General features: G+C 38.2%; 1 protein-coding gene across 1 annotated transcript in view; it reads left to right on the forward strand.

Annotated features, from left to right (window-relative positions):
• Positions 1–27,749, forward strand: part of rbm26 (RNA binding motif protein 26) — a 199,529-nt gene that overhangs the window by 78,012 nt on the left and 93,768 nt on the right. The window contains 4 exon segments of the mRNA XM_028799577.2: positions 17,130–17,372; positions 18,178–18,318; positions 22,282–22,422; positions 27,242–27,347. Coding sequence (XP_028655410.1) covers positions 17,130–17,372; positions 18,178–18,318; positions 22,282–22,422; positions 27,242–27,347 — 631 coding nt within the window.

The raw sequence follows: 27,749 nt of genomic DNA on the forward strand, positions 1-27,749 counted from the left end.
ACTCATTAACTGCATGGATGAAGATGCAGATGAGTGGTTGCACAAACACAAGCAAAACACTTAATTGTCATAGAAAACATTTTATGATAGATATTGGTGCCTACAGTAGTTCTGTGAAAATAAGTTTTATGATTTTACAGCAGATCTGGCTCATGACATTTTAATCACACCTCACTTCTTTGTATGTGTGAAATCTTATCAAATAATGACATGAACTTCGAATGATATGGTAGAAGGCTAATGTTTTGCCACTGTGTACCTGCAAACAAGATTATAGTTACTGCCATGGATTGTGTCCTATATTTTAAAAATTTTAAAAAGCCTAAACTTAGATTTGTTTGTTTTAAAAACAACTTAGCCCAGTAAGACAATGAAGAAGATAATGTAACAGTACTGTGGTGTAATGTTCCATTGCCTTTCTTCCTCTGTTCAAAGTGTACTGAAAGCATGTCATCTCACGGGTAATAATTTGCCATCTGTTGGTGGTGTTTCCAAAAAAGAAACATTAGTAGAATCCATATACTTTATTTGCACAATTTTCACTTACAAACCCAAATATCATTTTTGGTTAAAAAAATTCTTACATTTTAGCATTATTCACCCAGCATTTACTTAACTGATTTTGTTTATAGTTTCCATCAGTTTGATTTGATGGCATCTTCAGCACACAAGGAATAATACCACCTTGGCAAAGGGGTGACTAAGAGCCTAATAGCTGATGGTAGAAATGACCTCACATAACACTCCCTGAAGCAATGCAGTTGTCCCAGTCTGTTACTTAATGATTGATAGATAGATACTTTATTAATCCCAAGGGGAAATTCACATACTCCAGCAGCAGCATACTGATACAAAAAACAATATTAAAGTTTAATAAAAATGCAGGTAAAAACAGACAATAACTTTGAATAATGTTAATGTTTACCCTCCTGGGTGAAATTGAAGAGTCACATAGTTTGGGGGAGGAACGATCTCCTCAGTCTCTCAGTGGAGCAGGACAGTGACAGCAGTCTGTCGCTGAAGCTGTTCCTCTGTCTGGAGATGATACTGTTTAGTGGATGCAGTGGATTCTCAATGATTGATAGGAGCCTGCTGAGCACCTGTCACTCCGCCACAGATGTCAAACTGTCCAGCTCCATGCCTACAATAGAGCCTGCCTGCCTTCCTCACCAGTTTGTCCAGGCGTGAGGCATCCTTCTTCTTAATGCTGCCTCCCCAGCACACCATCAAGTAGAAGAGGGCGCTCGCCACAACCGTCTGATAGAACATCTGCAGCATCTTATTGCAGATGTTGAAGGACGCCAGTCTTCTAAGGAAGTATAGCCGGCTGTGTCCTCTCTTGCACAGAGAATCAGTATTGGCAGTCCAGTCCAATTTATCATCCAGCTGCACTCCCAGGTGTTTATAGGTCTGCAACCTCTGCACACAGTCACCTCTGACGATCACATGGTCCATGAGGGGTCTGGGCCTCCTAAAATCCACCACCAGCTCTTTGGTTTTGCTGGTGTTCAGGTATAGGTGGTTTGAGTAGCACCATTTAACAAAGTCCTTGATTAGGTTCCTATACTCCTCCTCCTGCCCACTCCTGATGCAGCCCATGATAGCAGTGTCGTCAGCGAACTTTTGTATGTGGCAGGACTCTGAGTTATATTGGAAGTCCGATGTATATAGGCTGAACAGGACCGGAGAAAGTACAGTCCCCTGCAGTGCTCCTGTGTTGCTGACCACAATGTCAGACCTGCAGTTCCCAAGACGCACATACTGAGGTCTCTTTGTAAGATAGTCCACGATCCATGCCAATAGATATGAATCTAATCCCATCTCTGTCAGCTTGTCCCTAAGGAGCAGAGGTTGGATGGTGTTGAAGGCGCTAAAGAAGTCTAGAAACATAATTCTTACAGCACCACTGCCTCTGTCCAAGTGGGAGAGTGATCGGCGTAGCATATAGATGATGGCATCCTCTGCTCCCACCTTCTCCTGTTATGTGAACTGCAGAGGGTCGAGGGCGTGTTGGACCTGTGGCCTCAGGTGGTGAAGCAGCAGCCTCTCCATGGTCTTCATCACATGTGACGTCAGAGCGACAGGCCGGAAGTCGTTCAGCTCACTAGGACGTGATACCTTTGGGACTGGGGTGATGCAAGATGTTTTCCAAAGCCTCGGGACTCTCCCCTGTTCCAGGCTCAGGTTGAAGATGCGCTGTAGAGGACTCCCCAGCTCCGACGCACAGACCTTCAGCAGTCGTGGCGATATTCCATCTGGACCCGCTGCTTTGCTGGCACGAAGTCTCTTCAGGTCTCTGCTCACCTGCGCTGCTGTAATTTTGGGTGGAGATGTCTCTCCTATGCTGGAATCAGCAGAAGTATGGGTGGAGGGTGCAGTACTCCGAGGTGAGAGTGGGTTAGGGTGGTCAAACCTGTTAAAGAAGTTGTTCATTTGGTTTGCTGTCTTCACGTCTCTCTCAATGGTGTTACCCCGCTTCGAGCTGCAGCCAGTGATGATCTTCATCCCATCCCACACTTCCTTCATGCTGTTATTCTGCAACTTCTGCTCCAGTTTTCTCCTGTACTGCTCCTTCGCCGCCCTGAGCTGGACTCTTGTACTCTTTGTGCTCCTTTGTTTTGCCAAAACCTCATAAAGGGAGTGACCTGTATCACCTGCACTATTGCCATTTCCCCAGCTCATTGCTGCATAGAAAAAATACACTGGCCATAACAGATTGATAGAAAACTGGTAAGAGTAGCTGGTATAACAACAACATTTATTTATATAGCACATTTTCATACAAAAAGTAGCTCAAAGTGCTTTACATAATGAAGAAAATAAAAATAAAAGACAAAATACAAAATTAAAATAAGATAACATTAGTTAACATAGAAAAGGAGTAAGGTCCGGTGGCCAGGGTGGACAGAAAAAACAAAAAAAAAATTCCAGATGGCTGGAGAAAAAAATAAAATCTGCAGGGATTCCAGGCCACGAGATCGCCCAGTCCCCCCTGGGCATTCTACCTAACATAAATGAAAATAGTCCTCTTTGTAGTTAGGGTTCTCACGGAGTCACTTGATGCTGATGGTCATACAGACTTCTGGCTTTTAATCCATCCATCATTGTTGGAACATCATCTGGCTTTTAATCCATCCATCATTGTTGGAACATCATGGAGCTATGGGTAGATGGTGGTGGCGCAAAAGGACACTGGAAATGGAAACAGGAGAGAGAGTAGGGGTTAGTACAGATTTTGAATGAATAGTTATTATAATGAATTGGATATACAGAGTATCAGGATTAAATTACAGTGAAGTTATAAGAAAGCCATGTTAAAATAATGTGTTTTCAGCAGTTTTTTAAAGTGCTCCACTGTATTAGCCTGGCGAATTCCTACTGGCAGGCTATTCCAGATTTTAGGTGCATAACAGCAGAAGGCCGCCTCACCACTTCTTTTAAGTTTTGCTCTTGGAATTCTAAGGAGACACTCAGTTGAGGATCTGAGGTTACGATTTGGAATATAAGGTGTCAGACATTCCGATATATAAGATGAAGCGAGATTATTTAAGGCTTTATAAACCAAAGCAGAATTTTAAAGTCAATTCTGAATGACACAGGTAACCAGTGTAGTGACATCAAAGCTGGAGAAATGTGTTCGGATTTTCTTTTCCTGGTAAGGATTCTAGCAGCTGCGTTCTGCACTAGTTGCAAACGATTTATGTCTTTTTTGGGTAGTCCTGAGAGGAGTGCGTTACAGTAATCTAGCCGACTGAAAACAAACGCGTGAACTAATTTCTCTGCATCTTTTGATGATATAAGAGGTCTAACTTTTGCTATGTTTCTTAAGTGAAAAAAATGCTGTCCTAGTGATCTGATTAATATGTGATTTAAAATTCAGATTACAGTCAATGGTTACCCCTAAGCTTTTTACCTCCGTTTTGACTTTTAATCCTAATGCATCCAGTTTATTTCTAATAGCCTCATTGTATCCATTATTGCCAATCACTAAGATTTCGGTTTTCTCTTTATTTAATTTGAGAAAGTTACTATTCATCCATTCTGAGATACAGGTTAGACATTGTGTTAGCGAATCAAGAGATTCGGGGTCATAGGGTGCTATTGATAAATACAGCTGTGTGTCATCAGCATAGCTGTGGTAGCTCACGTTATGTCCCAAGATAATCTGACCTAAGGGAAGCATGTAGATTGAGAAGAGCAGCGGACCCAGGATAGAGCCTTGTGGAACACCATATAGGATATCATGTGTCTTTGAATTATAATTACCACAACTAACAAAGAATTTTCTCCCTGCCAGGTAGGATTCAAACCAATTTAAGACACTGCCAGAGAGGCCCACCCATTGACTAAGGCGATTCTTAAGAATATTATGATCAATGGTGTCAAATGCGGCACTCAGATCTAAGAGGATGAGAACAGATAAATGGCCTCTGTCTGCATTTACCCACAAGTCATTTACTACTTTAACAAGTGCAGTTTCTGTGCTGTGATTTGTTCTAAAACCTGACTGAAATTTATCAAGAATAGCATGTTTATTGAGGTGCTCATTTAACTGCATAATGACTACCTTCTCTAGAATTTTACTTAAAGGCAGGTTAGAGATGGGTCTATAATTTTCAAGAGCAGAGGGGTCGAGATTATTTTTCTTAAGTAGGGGTTTAACTACAGCAGTCTTAAGACAGTCTGGGAAGACCCCCGTATCTAATGACGAATTTACTATGTCAAGAACATTATCAATTAGCACGCCCGATACTTCTTTGAAAAATTTTGTTGGTATTGGGTCAAGGGCACAGGTGGAGGGTTTCATTTGAGAAATTATTTTATGTAAATCAGGTAAATCTATCCTAGTGAAAGAATTTAATTTGTTTATTACAGAGTACTGGGGTTTAGGAGGATCCTTAGTGTTGGGGAGATGTACTATGTTATTTCTAATATCATTAATTTTTTGATTGAAAAATACAGCGATAGCCTCACAGGTTTTACTGGAAGTACTTAGGAGGCATTCCTTTGAGTTACCTGGGTTTAACAGACGATCAATCGTCGAAAATAAGACTCTGGGATTACTAGCATTGTTATTTATAATCTTAGAGAAATAGCAGCGCCTCTCAAGACGGACTGTGTTATTGTATTCTGTTATTTTAACTTTTAATATTTCATAGTCAATAGTTAGTTTAGTCTTCCTCCATTTACGCTCAGCTCTACGGCATGTTCTCTTTAAATCAGACACTCTTTGGGTCTTCCATGGTATAACAATGCTAGAAAATTTTTCAACTGTCTTTTCAGGTGCAACTGAGTCAACAGCAGCCCTCACTTTAGTATTAAATCTTTCCACCTTACTATTTACATTATCCTCGCTATTATAGTTGGCACTATAAACGGACTGATTGCTTAGAATGTTTGTAAGTTTTAAAGCTGCTGATGAGTCAAAGAAGCGTTTTTTAACAATATACTTCTCATGAGTGTTTTCTATCATTATTTCTATATTAAAAAGTAGAAGAAAATGGTCTGATAGACCCGTATCAATGACCTGCTTTATATCAACTTTTAGTCCTTTAGTAATTACTAAGTCTAACGTATGACCTGCTTTATGTGTAGGTTGATTAACGAGCTGTCTCAAATCAAAAGAGTCCAGGAGGTTCATAAATTCTTTTACTTTTTGGTCACATTGATTATCTATATGAAAATTAAAGTCGCCGACTATTAAGAGTGTGTCATAGTTCGTAATTAAGATTGACATCAAGTCAGAGAATTCCTCAAAGAAAGACGCGTTGAATTTAGGAGGTCTATACACGGATAATACTAGAACGTGAGAATCTCCCTGAATAACAATGGCGAGATACTCAAAAGACTTGAATTTACCAAAACTGACATTTTTACATTTTAACCTGCTTGAGTAAATGTTTGCTAGTCCGCCACCTCTCTTTCCTTGGCGATCTGCACGAGTAAAACTGTAATCCGGAGGCGCAGATTCGATTAAAACAGCTGCGCCACCAAACAACCTCAACTTTCCCAGGAAACAGAGACGACCCTGACAGCCTCTGTGTTGGTATTTGCACCACAAGGTAAACGTATGTCATCAATTACCTCCACATCATCATCAGTGAAGACTGAAGGCAGACTAGGCGTAACCTCCTGAAGTCTGTGATTGTTTCCTTTGGCTTACTAAGGTTGATCTTCAGATGGTTCAATTTACAGCTTTCAACAAAGTCCTCCATCAGTGTCCAGTTTTCATTCTCCTGCCACCACTGATACACCCAAAACTATGTGTCATCAGAAAATTTTGGCAGATGACATGTATAATTCTCTATTGTATCTAAAGTTTTAAGTGTACAGGGTAAGCTTGAAGGGAGCCAGTACAATTCCCTGTTGAACCCCATGTGCATATCTATGTCCAATGCATGGTTCTTAAACTGCATTAACTGAGGTCCACCAGTGAATGGTCTGCTATCCACAATACAGTGGTATCATCAACCCTCACTGACTGGAGCTTTTGCCCCTGCAATTTGTTCTGTGAGGTGTTGAATGTACTAGAGAAGTCAAATGATATCCTCCTCCTGCTACTGTTTTTTCCAGATGGGTGTAGGCTTTATTCAGCAAATAAGGGTGGGTCGTGTGGTCATCTATATGGTCGTTTTAGGCAAACTACAGAGGGTCTAATGCTGTTCTGAGCTGTGATTGCAAATTAGCCAAGATTAACCTTTCTAAGATCTTCATAATCTGTAAAGTCAAAGTCAGTGGTTGGTAGTCATTTTAAGACTGTTGGGTGCACTATCTTGGTGATGCCTTAGATTGCCCAGGTATCTGAGTGGGCAAATTCTGAGCAGGAAGGCCACAGTCAAATCTGTTAAAGCATCAGTTTAACTCAAGAGCCCTCTTTGTACTTCCTACTTCTGATTAGCAATTGAATTGTTTAAAGATTTATATTTTTGATTCGTTTCCATACCTCTCATGTGCTGTTTTGCCTCCAATTTGGCATCTAGTTCCTTCCTGTAGTTCTCTTTAACCTCCTTGATTGATTCCTTGAGCTCTTTCTGCACCCTCTTCATTCCCCTCCTATAGTGCTGGGCAGTATGACTAAAATACCGGTTTCACAGTATTCAACGGTATTTTTTTTTCTCTCATGCATGAGTGGATGTTAACCACATTTTCCACTGCAATTACTGCAGTAGACTGGCTAAGAATAACCTATTGCACTGTCATGAGCATTGTACAAAAAAACATTTTAATGTGCACACAAGTATTAATAAAGATTTGCATGGCCCCATAAAGTGATCATTTTCAAGGGGTTGGCACTAATGAAGAGAAGGAATCACATTGCATGACAGTTGCAGTCAAAATATAGAACCTTTTTATTGAACAAATTTTGCAAACAAACTATAATTTTGACAACATATTTTCAACCATCCAAAGAGGCATTTAGACTTAGTAAAATATCCAGAGATGCTTATCAAAAGTTGTATTGCACTGAACCTATCTTAGAAAAGGAATAAATAGTCAATATTTTTTGTAAACTAACTGCACTTTCTGTTAATGTTAACAATCTATGTCCACTGACACGTTAAAGTGAATTTTTAAACAACTTTACCATAATTAAACAGCATAATATTTAAACTAAAAAATAACAATAAAATAAATAATAGTGCAACTTCCAGTAATAATACTATTACTTCAAGACTTCAAGCCCAGGTAAATTACACAGTATTCACCAAATACAAATAAAATAAAATAAATGCAACTTGGTGATGACATCTTTACCAACTGATCCATTATTTTGCAAATTGCATTAATATGGACTTTGCTTCAAGCTAAGCTATATACATAAATAGTAACACTGCAACTTGTATTTATAATGCTATTTGTGGTATAGCGGGTCTGCGGCTTCAAAAAAAATATGGGCAGTTTTTATATTCCAGTTTGCTGTGTCTATCTCCATGGGCACGATTGTACGACCACGGGGAGTCGAAGATGTAATTGGGGCGAGTCGCACGTGCAGGTGCGATCGTTCTCAATTGCTTCATCGGCTTCCTAAGGCGTGTGATTAAGGCGCTGCGTCCATGGAGATGTATATTTATGGGCTGGCAGGATAGGGGGGAAGGAAAAAAGAAAAGATAGAACAGAAAGAGGTTAAAGAAGGGAAAAGGTAGTCATGGGAGACGAACCAGACACCAGGAAGGAGAAGGCAGCACTACCTGGGGCTCTGTGAGGGAGTGCAGGCTGAGGCGCTCTAGGGGCTGGTTTGCCCCACTGACTAAGCGCATAGAGTGGGGCGAGCGAGATGTAAGGCAATAATAATAATAATTCATTTTATTTATAAGGCACTTTGTATTAGTAGTAAATCTCAAAGTGCTACATAAAAATATTTAACAAAAACAAAACAGGACGGTGTTGGTTCAACAGACTCCCATGTGGGAAGAGGGAGTCTGTAGGGGACCGGCATCATCACACTATTACACAGTACCCAGGAACATTACCCAGTATTCAAGTATTTGGGGGTGGGGGGGGGGGGGGGCGCTACTTGGCTTGTAGTATTATCCAGTACTATAGAAACAGCAGTCACACATTTCAAAATAATAATGGTCTACATCCGACCTTTTAAAACCAGAGTATCTCCAGACAACAGACATGACTCCCTTTTTTGGTAAAAGTTCTTCTGTGTAATCATGTTCAACTTTATCATCTGTTACAGCTTCAGTTTCGGAATGTTCTCTGTCCATTTTTACCACGCAATACCTCCACTAACGCATGTACTCCATTGCATGCCTGTTTAGCGGTGTAGCAGTGAAAAAGGAAAAAAACAGTTTCCCGCTGCGCCACGTTCAGAACGTTGTTTAGGCTATTTAAACCGGTATTGCGGTACAAGAAAAATCCATATAACAGAAGTAAAAAATGGTTTTTGGTATGAACTGGTATACCTCCCAGCACTACCCTCCTATCTCCAGCCCAGAAGGTTCTCTTTAATTTGGTAAAGTGGCTTCAGTTCATTGGTGACCCTTGGTTTATTGTTGGTGAAATGGTAAACAGTCTGATGGAATGACAGTGTCTTCACAAAAATTAATATACCCATTAATGCAGCCAGTTACATTCATTAATATATGTAACATACTGTGTTCATAGAACTCCCAGTGTGTAGCTTCAAAGCAGCCTTTTAAAGAGTATATTGCCAGAGGTGACCACTTCCTCACTGACCTGGTGATAACCGGCTGCAGAAACTGAAAAGAATGATTGCCATCATTATTTATCAATGGAGTAACCATGCACACTGATGTATTAAAAAGTTTCCAAATATGGAATATCTGTATACTCTTGTAATAGTTAAATGCTCAAAAATGATTTAAGTATGCAGATTTTTGAAGCATGATGGTAACGAGGCATTTGAAGATTCAGAAATCTGCATTACTAACATTTTTTTTTCTGATTGTATTTAAAAAATTGGTTCTTCCCATTCATTTTTTAAAATTGTGGTGGGGTGATTTTTTTAATTTGCCACTCTTAATACAATGTCTTTTCCCCACCTGATGGCCAAAATATTACAACCTAAAACACAGAGTAAGTCTGACGAAAGTGCATGTGCATTTATCATGTGGATGTGGAGGGGACATGATAGTCTAATAAACTAGAAATCTGCATGAAATTTTGATTTGGTCAGTGTAGTTTAAGATGATAAATAATTAAGATGTATATTTTACTGTACATACAGGTGTTTGTTTTTTTTTTTTTTTTTTTTACATGAACAAGATTACAATTTCTCTTGGTGATTTTTCTGTACAAAATACTTGTACTGAAATAATACAAACAATAATGAAGGCAGGTATGGAGGCTTTCCTGCTTGTATATAAGGTACCACAGTAGCAGAGGTAAGTAGAGTAGCCAAAAATTGTACTCATGTAAGATTAGCTTCAAAATAATATTACTCAAGTAGAAGTAAAAAGTACAGTGATCCCACCTCGATCGCGGGGGTTGCGTTCCAGAACCCCCCATGAAAGGTGAAAATCCACTAAGCAAAAACCATATGTTTATATGGTTATTTTTATATTGTCACGCTTGGGTCACAGATTTGCACAGAAACACAGGAGGTTGTAGAGACAGGAACTTTATTCAAACACTGAAACAAACGTTTGTCTCTTTTTCAAAAGTTTAAACGTGCTCCATGTCAAGACAGAGATGACAGTTCCGTCTCACAATTAAAAGAATGCAAACGTTTTTTCCTCTTCAAAGGAGTGCGCATCAGGGAGAGAGAGAGAGGTGCCAAAAATCAATAGGTGCTGTTTGGGCTTTTAAGTATGCAAAGCAGCCGCAAGGAAGGGAGCAATGTGAAGGTAGTCTTTCAGCGTTTTTTAGAGGAGCATCCGTATCCTCTAGGGGTGTGAAAAGCCCCCCTGCTCACAATATATATTTGAGGAGTTTTATTTAATACGTGCTCTGATTGGGTAGCTTCTCATCCATCCGGCAATAGCGTCCCTTGTATGAAATCAACTGGGCAAACCAACTGAGGAAGCATGTACCGGAAATTAAAAGACCCATTGTCTGCAGAAATCCGCGAACCAGCGAAAAATCTGCGATATATATTTAGATATGCTTACATATAAAATCCGCGATAGAGTGAAGCCGCGAAAGTCAAAGCGCGATATAGCGAGGGATTACTGTAGTCATCCAAAAAATTACTCGGGTAAGAGTAAAAAAAAGTATTTGGTGAAAAGACTACTCAAGTACTGAGCAACCATAATAAATTATTTATTTTTTAGAAATGTTGTAATAAGACAGACAAAAATAAAAAATGTGCAAATTCTGCTATTTCCAAATACAGTGGAACCTCGGTTTGCGAGTAACTTGGTTTATGAGTGTTTTGTAAGACGAGCAAAAATTTTTAATAAATTTTAACTTGATAAACGAGCGAGGTCTTGCAGTACGAGTAGTATGTTTACGCTTTGTCTGCTGAGCGTCATGTGATCACAACTGAGCTGATGCGTCTTTTCTCTCTCTTGCTGCGGGATTGTGGGCAATCGTCTCCTCTGTCTGAGTCGGCGTGCCTCACTCATAGTAAACATTCGTACGAGTGTATACTGTTTATTACAGCATTAGCATTGTGACTGTGTGTGTGCGCTCGCCCGCCCGCTCGCGTGTGTGTGCTCGCGCGCACGAGTCCCTTGTCTTGCACCCTAAAACATGAAGCTGAGTCTCAGTACTTTAGCAACACCAGCTTTATTCAGCCTGAAACAGCAACAGCGCGGTTATTTATACACAGACACAGCAGTCAGGCAGGGCCCTGCACATTTATAATGTTCCTTGTATCACCCGTCGACGGCAGGCGCTTATAGCATGTCCGCGATCTTTTCGGATTCGCTTTTATGGCGAACTGCTACAGCGCTGGGAGACTGCGATTGCTTTGGAACGCTCTTCCGTGTATTGTCCCGTTGGGTGCAATCCCACAAGAGTTTAGAAACTCACTCACACCAGCCATGATTCTTTTCAAAGGTAAAGTGCAGGTTAATTTGTTTTATGTATTTTTACTTTATATTTTGTATTAATCATTTTTATATGAATAGTTTTGGGTTGTGGAACAAATCATCTGAGTTTCCATTATTTCTTATGGGAAAATTCACTGTGATATACGAGTGCTTTGGACCACAAGCACATTTCCGGAACAAATTATGCTCGCAAACCGAGGTTCCACTGTAATAAAATAAAAAATGAGTAAAAATAATCAGTTTTTCACAACAAAGCTTTTGAAGCCAATACCTACAGTAGGTAACGTATATTTGAACAGTGCAAACTACTTACAGTGTGTCACTCTTCGTAGGCGCAATTGCACGACCGCGGGGAGTTAATGAGGTAGTTGGAGCGAGTCGCACCTGCACGTGCGGGTACGATCGTTCTCAGTTGCTTCATTGGCTTTCTGTGGCATGTGATTAAGGCCCACAGAGACGGGAGTGTATATATACGGGTCGGCATAAAAATAGAAGGGGGAATCAAAGAAAAGAAGAGTCTGTAGGGGACCGACATAGTCACACACTTGCCCTCCAAATAGCACAGCTGATAGAAAATAACATTAGAACAAGGCAACTTGTGCATGTACAAGAAGTCTCACTTTACCATGACTGTCTGTGCATTTTTGGTTAAAACGTGCTTGTTCTTCACTCAGTGAAGTGATGGCTAAGCTTCAGCAGGAGTTGGCTGTCAAGGTTCTTGCAGTGAAGCTGTGACAGTTTAGCAGTGAACAGGAGCCCCACATGACTAAAAGTCTCTCACAGGCTACAGTCGCAGGAAGTTTGTGTGTGGTCATGTGACTGCATGGCTACATCTGATTGGTGAAACAGGCCCAAATTATGCATGGCTCCGATTTCCAAAAAGACAGCACAGCACTTGAATGTTGTCATTGACAATTTTGTTCAAGTAAGCTTTAATCTAAGAAGTGATACAATTTCAAACACATCTCTATCTCTTTCTTTCTGTAACCAGAAATAACCTTAATTTCTTGTTGGTCTGAAACATTTGTGTATGACCTTCATCTGCAGTATTGTTTTGTAGGTTGTCTTTGGATGCTTACCGTTTAGAAGGGTTTTGTCAGCATTTCATATAATATCTCGTGTTGCAAATACAGCTTCAGTGTGGGTAAATGCAGCCTAAATCTAGATTTAAATATTAAAAAGAATAGCCTATATGTATGCATAACCATTTAAGGTACATATCAGTGATGTACTAATTGTGATTGCTATACACTACCACTAAATGTGGATTTTTATTATTTTATTGCTTTTGATAGAGGCCAAAAATTTTTATAAACTGCAGAAAATAATCCTCATAGATATTTTTTTTTAAATCGTTTGATAATAACATGGTGAATTAATCTCTCTTATGATGAAAATCTATTAAAAGTCTTTGTCACAATTTAATCATCAAAATCTGTGCGGATTTCTTCCAGCTCTTTATTAGCATCATACCTTCTGATTAATTTGTCACATTGGCAAGGTTACCTTTCTATAATTTACAGACCCCTTTACATGTTTGTGTATATTAAAAAAATGATCATTATGATGATCAATTCATTTATCTGTAATGATTGCAGTTTAGTAAATATTAAAGTCCACACATGGAGCAACATAATGAAAAGAAACATCAGTGCCTGAAAAGCATCTAATTTCTGAAAAACTGCATTGCGTTTTCTTTTTAGTTGGTTTTAAATATAGCAAGTGTGAATAACAATGCTAATGAAAAGGCTTAAAAGATTCTTAATTGTCTTAATTCTGGGAAATGTAGAAAGTATCAACTATGCAAGTCTTAATTCTGGGAAAAGTAGAAAGTATCAACTATGCAAATTTATAAATTATAAATTCTGCTTTCCCGAAATCTGTATCTTTAGGAAAAACGGGTGATTCTGAAGGAAATGGCTAATGGTCATAGTTGTATGTTGGGGCAAATAAAATTTGTGTGCTGACAATCTTGCTGATGCCCCAATTTGTAATTATTTTTGGATCGAAATACATTTAAATGTATTTTATATATTTAGACATTAATTAGCATTCCATTCAAAGTCCATATAGTATATATTCAGAATTTCAAAACCGATCTTTTTAAAAAATTGTTTGTGAAAGCAAATTAATATTGCTTTTTCCTAAATTGGTTATTAATGGTAGATAGTACAGAAGCTCTGCACCTGTTGCCATTGACTTGAGTGTAATTCCCTTTTTGAAAACATATTTGATTACTTGTCTGTGCAAATATATTGTAGTACCTGGCCCTTACAGATATCCTTGATGCTTTGTGCTCATTTTGTATGGGCATGCATGCTAGCAGTGGAAAAACAAGATTGAATAAATATTCTTGACAGTTTTTTTGTATTTTTGTTTGCATACCAGTTGCAACCACAGTAGTGCTTATTGCTTGTGTTATCTTTTGCTTACAGCTATTTTGTACACTATGCCTCTTTTTGCCAGTAAAATAAGTATTCTTTAAACATGTGCCTTGAAACCCTGTTCATGCCATGGAAATCATTTAGTTGACATTTTACCATCTTCTACGTAATTTAATAGCTTGTTCCATATTTACACAACAATTTATTTGATTTTAATATTAATCTTGACTTCATTAGTCTATAGTGTTGACCTTGTCAAAGTGTTCAGTTCTTTACCAGAAAAAAAGTTCTGCTGGATTTAAAACATAATTTAAACAAAGGTATACATCTATATATATAATTCACTAAGCCGCCTCCAGAGCAAGCAAGACACCCATGGAAGCATGCAGGACGGAGCCACGCCCACCAACTCTAAGACCATTGGATACGACGACAACTCGCAGAGCCACGCCCACCAACTCGGACGCGACGACACAGAAATAACGGCGTCATTTATGTTCGTCTGCGCTAGAGTCCACATGCACCTCTGAGCCACGTTGACTGTTCATAGAGGCATGTTTCTCACGGATGTGAATCGCTATATGCAGCGTGTAAAACAGTTTGCGAAGGGTATCCCATGGGATCCTTAAAACAATCCTTTAAAACTGAGGTTAAAACACAATGAAGGAAGCAGTCTTTAAAAACCCATAAGCCCTGTGCCTCTGTTTCATTAGCGTCTCACCTGCTTCACCGATGCAGGCCCTGCAACAGTCGAGACGCTCTCTCAGCAGCTGACCTTCTCTGTGCCTGACTCCACTACTGTCAGTCGCCTGATTAAAAATGGCCTTTTCAAGGGGAGCTATGGACCCGCTATACCACAGGAACACATTGCCTTGGAGCCTGCTCTTGCTCACTCCAACGTACTAGCTTTCTCTCTCTCCTCACTCGCTCGCACACTGCACAGGGGAGAAACACCCGCAGCACGACTCCACCCAGAAACTGTTTCAGCCACACTTCCACGCCCCTCGCTACACTGTGAGCGCGATGATTATTTATTTACAAATGGCCTTTTGAAGGGGAGCTGTAGACCCACTATACTACAGGAACACCTGTGACATTGCCTTCACATTGTTTTCCTTTTATTTCTGATCCCGTCGAGCAGATCAGACACCCAGGCAAACAACACTGAATAATCAATAGCTCCAACTACTTTGCCCGCTCCAACTCCTCACCTGAGTCAGTTTCGTCTCTGTTCAGCAGTGTTTCCCAAACTCGGTCCTGGTGAACCCCTATGACTGCAGGGTTTTGTTCCAACCAGATTCCTAATCATTACAGCTGGTGAAACTCATCCGGGATAAGTCGGTTTTTCAAACGCAGCCGTGTAGCAGATTAGTCTACCTGGATGTAATAATCCAAGATGAATGCGTGCCCCCGCGCTGAGTGAAAAGCCAATATATATTGAGTCTAGAAAACATGATCAGCAAGTCTTTGATAGGCTGCAACAAAATTATGAAAGAACGAGCGCATTTTTTTCACACAAGCTATGTGTGTGGGTGGGTGTTAGTTAGTTAATTAGTTACTCGAAGGATTTCAAGATTTAATATACACAAGCAGTAACACTGCAAAAGCAGCCCAAACCAGAAAAGACAGCTGGCAAAAAAGTGGCCAACAAATTAAACACGTGTGCATTGTACTTACTGAAAGCAGCGTTACGGATTTTGCAAATGTTCATTTTTTTCCCTCTGCCTAAAAAACATTTAAAAAGATATGCATGTATCTGCCAAAACCAGTTTTCAGTCACGGACAGTTGTATGTTGTTCTCCAGAGTTCCATCTTTTCATTCATTTACTGTTGTATCCTCAAACCCCCACCCCTTTTAGACAACTGTGTCTTTCCGGAAGTGTTCAGCCATCAATAAATGATTATGCGGCGTATGCCTGCAGGAACATGTGCAAGCGAGCGACACACACACACACACGAGAGAGAGAGTGCTGGACGCATAAGAATAATAATACTTCATTACATTGATATACCGGTGTTTTCAGTATTCAAAGCGCTATCCACACAGGGAGGAACCGGGAAGCGAACCCAAAATGTTCCACAGTCTCCTTACTGCAAAGCAGCAACACTACTACTGTGCTACAAGGCAGTTAAAGAATGCACCGGGCTCGATTTTGTTTTCACTTCTGTTTACAGCAATCGGGTTGTAGATAGCATTGTTGCAATGTTACTTTTCTTGGTGAATTATTAAATTACGGTTGTTTCACATGTTCATTTTTTCCCCTGTGCTTAAAAGACATTAAAAAAGTGTTTCTCAACTGTGACTCCGGAACATCTCAGTACGCAAGCTATATTAAGCTTCAACAACGAAGACTCCATCCATCCATTATCCAACCCGCTGAATCTGAACACAGGGTCACAGGGGTCTGCTGGAGCCAATCCCAGCCAACACAGGGCACAAGGCAGGAACCAATCCTGGGCAGGGTGCCAACCCACTGCAGGACACACACAAACACACCCACATACCAAGCACACACTAGTGCCAATTTAGAATCGCCAATCCACCTAACCTGCATGTGTTTGGACTGTGGGATGAAACCCACGCAGACACGGGGAGAACATGCAAACTCCACACAGGGAGGACCCGGGAAGCGAACCCAGTTCTCCCAACTGCGAGGCAGCAGCGCTACCCACTGCGCCACCGTGCCGCCCCACAACAAAGACTCGCTACGCCTTAATCTACAATTACTGACACTTATCCCTACCGACGAAGTAACTTTCACCAGTGTGTCCTTCTTCGTCACAGACAATCTCACTTTCAGTCACGGACAGTTATATGTTGCTCTCTCCAGAGGTCTATCTTTTCATTCATTCACAGTCGTATCCTCAAACTCACGCCATTTGGACAACTGTGTCGTTCATGAAGTGTTCACCCATCAATACATAATTATGCGGCGTATGCTACGCCGCGGGTTGGCTAGTATAATATATAAAGCTATAGTTGTGTCTGTGCATAGCAGCTCTGTCCCAGGCAAAAGGCATTAAGTTTTTATTCCATAGGAGGGTGTTGCTTTTGAATTGACAGATGCATTTATTTACTCTTTCCTGGGTGGTGTTTACATTTGTGTTTGCTTCTTTTGTATCACTGTACTCCAGCTCTGATCTTACTAACACATTGTACAAGTTAATTTTAATGTTCATGAGGTAATATTTTAACAGTGTTGTAAACTGAAAGCGTGTCAATGTAACATTGTAAATTATTTTCAGAGGTGATCAATCAAACAATTTTTCATTCCTTTAGAAAAAGGCTTTTGCATGAGAGGGGACATGTGCCCTTTTGACCATGGAAGTGATCCTGTTGTTGTTGAGGATGTGAATCTACCAGGTATGCTGCCATTCCCAGCACAGCCACCTCCTGTAATTGAAGGACCACCTCCACCTGGCCTTCCACCACCACCTCCTTTAATGACTCCACCTCCTGTGAATTTAAGGCCACCAGTGCCTCCACCTGGTCCGCTTCCGCCAAGCCTTCCACCTGTTGCAGGTATTTAATGCAGTTTTCTAACCTAAGAAGGTTTAGATATTGAGTGTGAATTTTATTGATTCAGAACATTCTGTGTATTTTATTGACAAGTATGAAAGTCTGTAGCTCGAGTCTTTTTCATACAACTGCTAGCATGTTCATGTCCCCATGCGAAAGGCAGTTATTCTATAATACAAAATAGTAGCCTGATTTGACTCTTTTTACACTATTACTACTTATGGTAATGAAATCATCTGAACAATGTCAATCATAGTTATTCCTGCTGTACAGCCTGCAGAATCAGAATATGGTGAATATCTCTAAAATATGTTTTAAAATGCATTTTATTTATTAACCTATTTAAAAAGAGCAGAACTCTTGACTTCAGAGCTGAAAGGAAAATATCTGTGTTTGTACACACTGATATATAATACAGTAGCATCTCTGAGTTAAAGAGATTAATACTTGTTTCTTTGCAGTCCATTTTAAATTTTCATTCATTAAACATATTGATAGTGTGATGACTCTTTCTTCAGATAGTGATAATTTTGCTGGTTGTGATTTGAAACTAGTTAGTAAGACGTGTTTATTTGTGCATATCTGAAAAGTGCAAGTTGTGCCTTTCCCATGTGTTAATGAATGTTAACACCTATTTGAAGTTAAAGTTCCTGTTCATTTCAATAAGTGGTTAGTTTTAATCGGCAGTAACCTTGTTTGTCTGTAAGTACTATGTGCTAGAATCATACATATGGAGAAATGCTCATGTAGTCCTTTAACTGTTCTGCTTTATTTATATATAATAACCATTATGTAATATTTTTGGAAGGTCCACCACCTCCCCTCCCACCACTTCAACCTGCTGGAATGGATGCACCGCCTAATTCTATTACAAGCTCTGTACCTACTATTGTGACATCAGGAATTCATCATCCACCCCCTCAAGCACAACCTCCGCTTTTCACTTCAGGTGATGTATTAATCTTTGTTGTCGGGCTTATATATTTTCATGCATTTTTTTCCTTTTGTGTGCCAGGAACCTCCACCCTTTCTATATTTCCTGTGATTATTTAGCCATGCTTTCAAAATAAAAAGTAAAAAAAATCAATCATGTATATGTAAATGCTGTACTAGCAGAAATACCTGACTTGCCCTTACATATTTGAATATTTAAAATTTCTGATAGCCATGTGGTAAAGTTTAAATTAAAAATGTGTCAAATTGCATAATTAAGAATAAGTAAATTTTTTAAACACTTATTTCAAAAACTGCACAATTTCTGTGTAAAATTATTTTTATTTGCTTTTTTGAATTAGCCCTCGCACAGCTTCTTTCAGTGTGTTCATAGAGATGTTTAAAGTTTGGCCTTAAACTTTATTTTGTAGTTTTAGTACATTGGTGCATGGTTATTTGCTTCATCTACTTCAAATCCCATATCCACTTCCATAACACTAGAAAACATTGTCCTCTGCCCCATGGTAGGGTGGAAATAGATGAGGCTTTCCAGATTACTTGAATATTCAGTATTAGAGTATATTTTTAATGTGTAATATAATAATATATCTTGAATAATATTAGTATTTTAATTCAAATATACAGTACCAGTCAAACATTAGGGTACACCTACTTATAGAAGGGTTTATTTTTTACTATTTTCTGCATTTTACAATAAAAATGACGTCATCAAAACTATTAAATGCTGCATATACACTTACATATTTTTCAAGGGAAAGGCTTTGTTGTAGAACTCAAAGAAACCATTCATTGGTAATCTGTCTGCTGTGCTCCCTTGCAAAAGTAAATACTGGGTAGTTAAAATAGTGCACAGTGTCTTTAATACGTCTATTAGGCAGTTTTCTGTAGAACATTCCTATTACTGTGCCCCACCAACCCTTCCCCCAGAGGGGATAGTTATTTGTACAGTTGAGCTTTTGCTGTAGAAATGTGTGTCCCTGTAAGCTGCTTGCAAAGTGAACACTGTAGAGCTAAAATTGTTCAAAATGTATTTTTAAAAAATTGTAGATAGTCTTCTTTATCATTTTCATATTTAATGAGCCTCTCCATTGCTTCCAATGGACGGAAAACTTATTTCCACATCTGAGCCTTTGTTGTTGAAATGCTCTTCTGTTTACAAAATGAACAATCAGACAGCTAACATTGAGCTAAACCTATTTTAAATGAATCTTTTAAATTTATCTTTTTAAATGAATCTCAATTATTGTTCACTGCTTGGACTGCTGAATTTCTTTAAAATGTATTGTAAAATGTTGCTGGGTCACTTCAAAGAAGAGGAGAACAAGACCAAATTACACTGGATGGCCCTCTAAAACTGACATTCAGTGACACAGTACCAGAGCCCAAATAAAATGTGTTGCTGTTAATGATTTGTGTAGTGTGAAAGTTGTTATAACATTCTGTTACCCAAATTATCAAGATGGACACAAAAGTGCCAAGGTGCACTGCACAGAAGGAAAATAATTAGGCACACTTACATGGAGGTTAGAAAGGTAGGAGATTGAAAAAAGAATATTTTACACATTTGATTATTTGGCACCTAAATCAAAGTCAATCAAAATTAGCTCCTAATTTTTTTTGTTTTAGAAGCCAATGGCTTCTTGAGGTGAATTTTTGTCTGGAACCCCACAGACAGAATTACTGTACATGCCACATTGAGTGAGACAGGTGAGAACATGATAGGGCAGTTTCAAGGTTTGTGATAAGATCATTGGCAGTTGAGAACTGATTCCTTACATTGCCAGTGGATATTACTTTGCTGATGATTTGAACCATGTGATAGAACATGTCATAAATACATTGTTTACAATAGGCATTTGTATCCTATTTGTATGTGGATAGGCAGTAAATGCATAAAATGTGTTCTCTGAAGACAGATAAAAATAAAAAAAATTTCCTTACAAAATGGCATATTAGCCATCTGACAATGGGGTCATTCCATTTTAATTCAATGAATTTTCAGAAAACTTTTTTTACATCATCATTTTTGATTTTAATGCAGCTTGGCATGTGAATTACACCTGAATTTCCCGAGCTGAAATATATGTAATTTAAAAAATTTACTCTTGATATATTGGTACTTTTATCACTGTGGGCAGAGGATAAAAAGATAATTGAGTTTTTTCTTATGAGCTGTAACATATTTCCTATTAACGCCACTTGGGACACCTATAGCTCGTTGGAAAGCTAAAAAAAGAAATGTAATGTTTTCATTCAGAATAGAAATGAGTTTCTAATAGAACAGGTGATCTGATATTAAATATCTGATGAGGGCTTATTGTCTTTGTGTATTATTTGGGATATGGTTGGAGAAATCGGAAAGCAGTTTCAACACATATAGTAAACATTGTGTGCACTTATGCAACCAGTTTTTTATTTTGAGTTTTTTTTTCTAAAAATGATATTATAGATATCTGTTAAATGTTGTTGGTTGCCTATTGTTTATCGATATCCACTGTAAAATGTGTTTACACAACATTGCACTTCATGTACAGCCTTAGACAAAATAAACAGTGTTAAGTATGCTGTAGTGTATGTATTTAGGTCTTTTAGAACCAGTGAAGATTATGCCCAGAAGCCCATAAGAGAACTTTGAAGGTATATTGTACAGTTTAAGACATTGACTATTAAACACTGTGTAAATGCAGTTTTGTCCTGACGGGGAAAAATTGTCACAGTAATATTGGCATTTTACTATTTAAGAAAAAATCAGTCCAGTAAATTTTTTTTCATATCTCTGTGTCATCGAAATGTTTTCAAAAGATACCTGAAAAATGTTTTCTACTAGGGATGCTCTGATCAGGATTTCCAAGCACGCACTAATTTCATGTCACTTGATTGGGTGATTCTGATACCAGTTCAATTTTTTTTTTTTCTTTATCACTTTAAAAAACTTTTTACACTAATCTCTTGTATTACCAGACAAGTACAAGCTTCATGTACTATATTAAAGTGTATTTTTATAATTAAACAATAGACCACAGGTGTTAGAATTTCATTTTGTTAATAAAAAATGAACAGCTATGTGTGTGTGTTAGAGTACCTGTCCAATAATACAAAGAGTACACAACACTTGTTTCACCGTAATTGGGGCTCATCAGGTGTATGTACATTTGTTTCCCCTTGCAGGGATCAAATCTCGGACATCAGCTCCTGAGGCGAAGCCTGAGACATTACACCATGGCGGGTGGTTCGCTTACTTGACATGTTGTAGATCAGAGTAGTAAACCTGATGAGCCTCAATTAGGGTGAAACACCTGTCGTGTACTCTTTGTATTATTTGACAGGTACTCTATAAAATGCCTATCATCTGCTTCTCACAATTGCGAAGGGGTGGTGGATTTTTGCTGATTGGCTGACCATGTTTTCTTTTTACAATTAAAAGTGTAAGCTGCTGCATTTTAGAACGCTGTCCAAACTCAAGCAGTGTCAGTTTTAATTTAAAGTACAAAATAAAGGTCTGAATTCCTTAAAGTAGCTGTTCTTGCCATATGTCTAGTTTCACAATACGACTTCTCTGATTACATTTTTTTTTCGGTTTTACTCCACTTTCTTTAACGTAACAGCTAATATACCAATTGCCTCTCATTCACTAATAAAACAAGAAGTTTGTCACAAAAAAAAAAGACGCTAGCTGGCCCAACCACCTTAATACCTTATGTAAAGGAGCACTACAACTAAACTACAGTAAAGCTTAGAAAAGCAGTGACAGAAGGTATAGTTTTTTTTGTGATTGGCCTTTTTAACGATCATAGTCTTTTTTTTATTATTGGAAATCGGCTGATCTGAGCATCCCTAATTTCTACTGCTTGCTTATGTGGGAGATTGTGTTTTGTCTGTAATATTAATTTACATAACCAGTAATATTCACAGTGCAAGAACTAGTTAATACAATGCTTCAATATTCATTTTCCCTCAGAAACCTATGAACCAGATGTATATAACCCAGAGGCACCGAGTTTAACCAGCTCTACAAGACCCATGTATAGGCATAGAGTACATGCTCAAAGACCAAACTTAATAGGACTTACAATGGGAGAAGTGGATCTTTTGCCTAGAGGTAAAGTGATGTTTGAAAAATTGAAGAATGGGCCAGAGTTGCCTTGAAAGCTTGAATATTGTAATCTTTTTTAGTTAGCCAATAAAAGGTGTCATTTTACTTGACTTCTCACTACATTCATAATGGCTAACACTGTACAACACACTAGTACTATTTTAACTTTTGAAATAAAGTATAATTTTTTCGTTTCTTCATCATCTTGTACTCCTGTAACCTTGCTTTGCATTATACCATACAGTTTGAGATGGTCTGTAGCAGTGCAGGTAAGTGTGTTTAGAGTAATTTTTAATAGTGGTGTCTTTTTTTTTTTTTTTTTTTGTACTGCCACTGTAATTAACATTATTTTTAGGTACATCAAGCTCAGTGTTTTCAGAAATAATTGAAAATGTGAAACTTTTGATCATCATATTATTTTACAGGATGTTCAAAGTTACTACAGTTCTACAGCAAAATGTTTGTTCAAATTGTATGTACATTAACCTCTTCATATTTGCAAATAATAAGACTAACAGGGACAAGTATAACACACAGTTACTTTAGGTAAGTGGACCTGTTTTAAATAGGTCAAGCTTTAACACAGTTTTTGTTGTACTGAAAATAATTTTCACAATTCTTAATATTGTAATGGTGCTGACAAGCTGCATCAGCCAGGGGTGAGTCTCCTACTCTATGAGCTGGCACTGCCGCATCAGCAGCAAGTGCACCTATAAAAACAGCAAGCCTGCAGTGGCAAGTGGTCCTTTTAATCCATCCAGAATCCATTCTGGCACTTAGAGCTGCATTGATATCTGGAATGGAATGAGAAGACCTACAGTTCAGTTTTTTTTCACGTCTTTAGTTATTTTTGATAATAAAAAAAATAGATATAATAGCTTTGAGTTCCTCCGATCGTTCGGCAAGCTCCAAAAATATTCCCATTTAATAGTTTGTTGCCAACTTGCGAATAAACTAAACTGGGGTTATCAAAATTTGCTAGTGTGAAGGGGTTATTTTGGTTTGTTCACATGAAAATGAAAATACAGCTTGAATAGTATTAAATGCACACTTGCCTAATACTTGGTTACACAACCCTTGGAAATAATGGCAACCTCCAAAAGTCTCTTGTAGCCATCTATAAGTTTCTTGCATCTTTCTGCAATTGGTTTCTCCTAGCTCTTTCTAAATGTTTTGAATTGAATTGCTGCCCAGTTTTACACTGTCAGTTTTTCATTTTTCATTATTTTTTTGTGCTTTTAAATGTGTGTTTTGGGTCGTCGTCCTACTGAATGATTCTTGATCTTTGAGTCATACCTAGTTTTCTGACACTGAGTAACACATTCCACTTTAAAATGCCCTGATAATCTTCTGATTTCATGATTCCCTTAATTTCAAGACCTCTTACACTACAGGCAGAAAAGTAGCCCCAAATATTATGAACCTCTGACGTGTTTAACTGTAGGTAGTGTATCCATTTCCTTATGTTAGTTTTTGTAACAGATAATTAAAAACCCACAAGGCATTGCTGCCTGTCATATCTCTGTCAGTGCCAAGGTACAGGCTGTAGGATCATCAACCAGACAACCCTAAACCCCCCCACCTGTCTTCCCTTTAATCTTGGAACACCTTGGGATGATGGGGTAATGGTCAGAGATATCTCCCTGCCACTCTCTGCAGCTGAATTTAGATCCACAGGAACTTCCTTGAAGGTCTAGATCATCTTGGATCCCCTAGCTCTTTCCCTTGCAGCCACATCCAAAAACTTAACATACTTTCTTGGCTTCATCTAGCTAGGTTTGGGCAAGTGGGGGTTTCCTTGGCCTGCAGCCATAAAGTCTTCCTTGTTATAGCACACATTGTAGGTTATGGGTTGAATCCCTCACACTAAATCACTGCAAGTTAGCTTTAAGTTCTTTGGATATTTTGGCATGGTGTTTTTTTTTCCAACAGTTTTCACCAACCTTCTAAGATGTGTATTTTTCCTCTTCTTACTATGTCTTGGTAGATTTTTGACTGTTTCTGAACCTGTAAACTTTTTATTAACATCCAGAACTGTTGAAACAGGAATCCCAATGTCTCTGGAGATGGCCTTGTACCATTTTACATATTCATGTTTTGTGGTAATAGTTTTTCTGACATTCTGAGACAGCTCTCTTGTTGTTTTTTGTCTTTGTCATTGTCAATAAGGAACAAGAAATATGTTACTTTTTAAGGGTTACAGCTACTGTTTATTGTTTAATTATTGGATACGTCTTTTGTTTTGAGTACTGACAGTTTATCTCCGGAATAGTCTTATTTCTTTGGAAGAATTTACATATTCTAATCAGGCTGATAATAATCAATCAAAAAAAGTGCCCAAACTTGAATTATGAAATCTTCATTTTTATACTTTGTTATTGTTTGGTCCTGTACTGTTGTACATGCAGAGGTGGGTAGAGTAGCCAAAAATTGTACTCAAATAAGAGTAGCATTACTTCAAAATAATATTACTCAAGTACAAAATAATATTACTCAAGTAGAAGTATAAAGTAGTCATGCCAAAAATTACTCAAGTAAGAGTAAAAAAGTATTTGGTGAAGACTACTCAAGTACTGAGTAACATGTTTGTTTGATCATGAATAAATTATTTTTTAGAAATGTTGTAATAAGACAGACAAAAATATAAAATAATGTGCAAATTCTGCTATTTCCAAATAATAAAAAAATGAGTAAAAAATAAATATCTTTACAAAATAAAGATGCACAAATAACACAAAGTTCCAAATCTGTTTTTCACAACAAAGCTTTTGAAGCCAATACCTACAGTAGGTAACATGTATGTTTGAACAGTGCAAACTACTTAGTGACAAGATATACTGTACACTGACAGTATAATACTGCATATTCACTTGCCCTCCAAATAGCACAGCTGATAGAAAATAACATTAGAACAGGGCAGCTTGTGCACATACAAGAAGTCTCACTTTACCTTGACTGTGTGTTTGTCTGTGCATGTTTGGTTAAAACGTGCTTGTTCTTCATTCAGTGAAGTGATGGTTACGCTTCAGCAGGAGTTGGCTCTCATTTTTCATGTACAGTGGAACCTTGGATTGCGAGCAACTTGTTTTGCAAGACGAGCTAAAATCTAACAAGTTTTGACTTGATAAACGAGCGAGGTCTTGCAATATGAGTAGTACGTATACACTTTGTCTGCCGAGCAACACGTGATCACAACTGAGCTGATGGTTCTTCTCTCTCTTGCTGCGGGATTGTGGGCAATCGCCATTCGGCTTACCTCACTCATATAGTCAACATCCGTACACGCGTATGCTGTTTACTACAGCATTGTGACCGTGTGTGTGCTGTGACGTGTGAGTCCCCGTCTTGCACCCCAAAACACGAAGCTGAGTCTCAATACTTTAGCGACACCACCTTTACTCAGCTTGAAACCGGAACAGCGCGGTTATTTATTGTAGTGGGATCTGCCACTGTCCTATACACAGACACAGCAGTCAGGCAGGGTCATGCCCAGGTTAGTGGCCAAGTAATACTGTGCCCTGCACATTTATAATGTTCCTTATATCACCCATCAACGGCAGGTGCTTATAGCATGACAGCGATCTTTTCAGATTCGCTTTTACAGCAAACTGCTGCAGCGCTGGATGCCTGCGGTTGCTTCGGTACGCTCTTCCGCGTGTTGTCCCATTGGCTGAAATCCTTTAGAAACTCACTCACACCAGTCATGATTCTTTTCAAAGGTAAAGTGCAGGTTAATTTGTTTTATGTATTTTTACTTTATATTTTGTAATAATCATTTTTATATGAATAGTTTTGGGTTGTGGAACGAATCATCTGAGTTTCCATTATTTCTTATGGGGAAATTCCCTTTAATATACGAGTGCTTTGGATTGCGAGCACATTTCCGGAATGAGTTATGCTCGCAAACCGAGGTTCCACTTGTATTCTTTCTTTCCCTGTCCACTGTCTGTGAGGAGTTTGTGCCGCTATGCCGCCACAGTTTGTATGTAATCATGTGACTGCATGGCTACGTCTGATTTGTGAAACGGAGCCATGTGATTATTGTTGCTACGTCTGATTGGTGAAACGGAGTCTTGTGATTATTGTTGCTATGTCTGATTGGTGAAATAGTCATGCAGTAGATCCACTGGTGGCTTCTCTCTGGCAAAAATATAGCGTGTCTAATGGAAAAAAAAGTAACAATTCGAGTGTTGCCCAATGTAGCGGAGTAAGAGTAGCTTTTCTTCTTTACAAATGTACTCAAGTAAAAGTAAAAAGTATGGTGCAGTAAAACTACTCTTAGAAGTACAATTTTTTTAAAAAGTTTCTCAAATAAATGTAACTCGTTACTACCCACTTCTGTGTACATGATATACATAAAATGAACTTGTTCCAATAATGTTGACTGCAGCTGTATGTACAAGAATATAGGACCTAGTACAGACAAAGTATGTAATCCATTCATTTTGTATATTTTAATGTTTTAGGTAAAGCCTCATAAACATAGTGAGGAATTGTATATGACCAAATGTAATTTTTTGTCTAACGTACATTGCCTACTATATTGTGTTATTTATAATTTGTAGCCGGAATCTGAATACTGAGGATCAAAGTTTTAATTTTATGAAACTGTAATAATTTATTGTAAAAATATAGTCTTTATGTGTGTGTGGGTATATATTTAAAAACGCACACAGATGCTGTAAATGTTAAATACCATAGTGAAATTTCTTGATGTCACAGTGACCTGATGGAGCTATTCCTGATGATGTTCTGTTTTTCTTACTAGTTAAATAGGCTTTAATCCTTACTAATTGCTAAATGTATTTTCCCCCCTTTTGTATAGAAAAACCTTTAAACAATAACATGAGAATAGTTTTGGATTCTGAATCCCGAAAAAGACCTACTGCTGCAGAGAATGTGATTCCTCAGAAAAAACCATGGTTTGAAAAGTAATTTTCTACCTTCAAATTTATAGTTGTTTTTTTGTACTTTTTTATGTGTGCTATAGTTGAATTATACATTGTGATATAGTCTTGAAAAAAAATCATTATTTAAGGGAGTCATTTATGCTATAATCAATTTAAGCCTAAAGCTGAAATTTAACACGACTTGTTAACCCAAAGAATCACTTAACACAATCATGCAGTGGACTTTAAAAAATTTATAAATGGTTGCTGATATTTGGTTTCATATTTAAATTCAAATTACATAATTTAATTATAGTTTAGCAGATAGGTGGTCACACTTTAAAATCTGGAGTGGATAATTTGATTTCTGTGGGGATATGCTGAGATCATGATTCAGTGGGTGCAGAATGGTTTAGAGTTGGTAACATCTAGATCAGGGGTAGG

This window comes from Erpetoichthys calabaricus, chromosome 4, assembly GCF_900747795.2.
Source record: "Erpetoichthys calabaricus chromosome 4, fErpCal1.3, whole genome shotgun sequence".
NCBI lineage: Eukaryota > Metazoa > Chordata > Cladistia > Polypteriformes > Polypteridae > Erpetoichthys > Erpetoichthys calabaricus.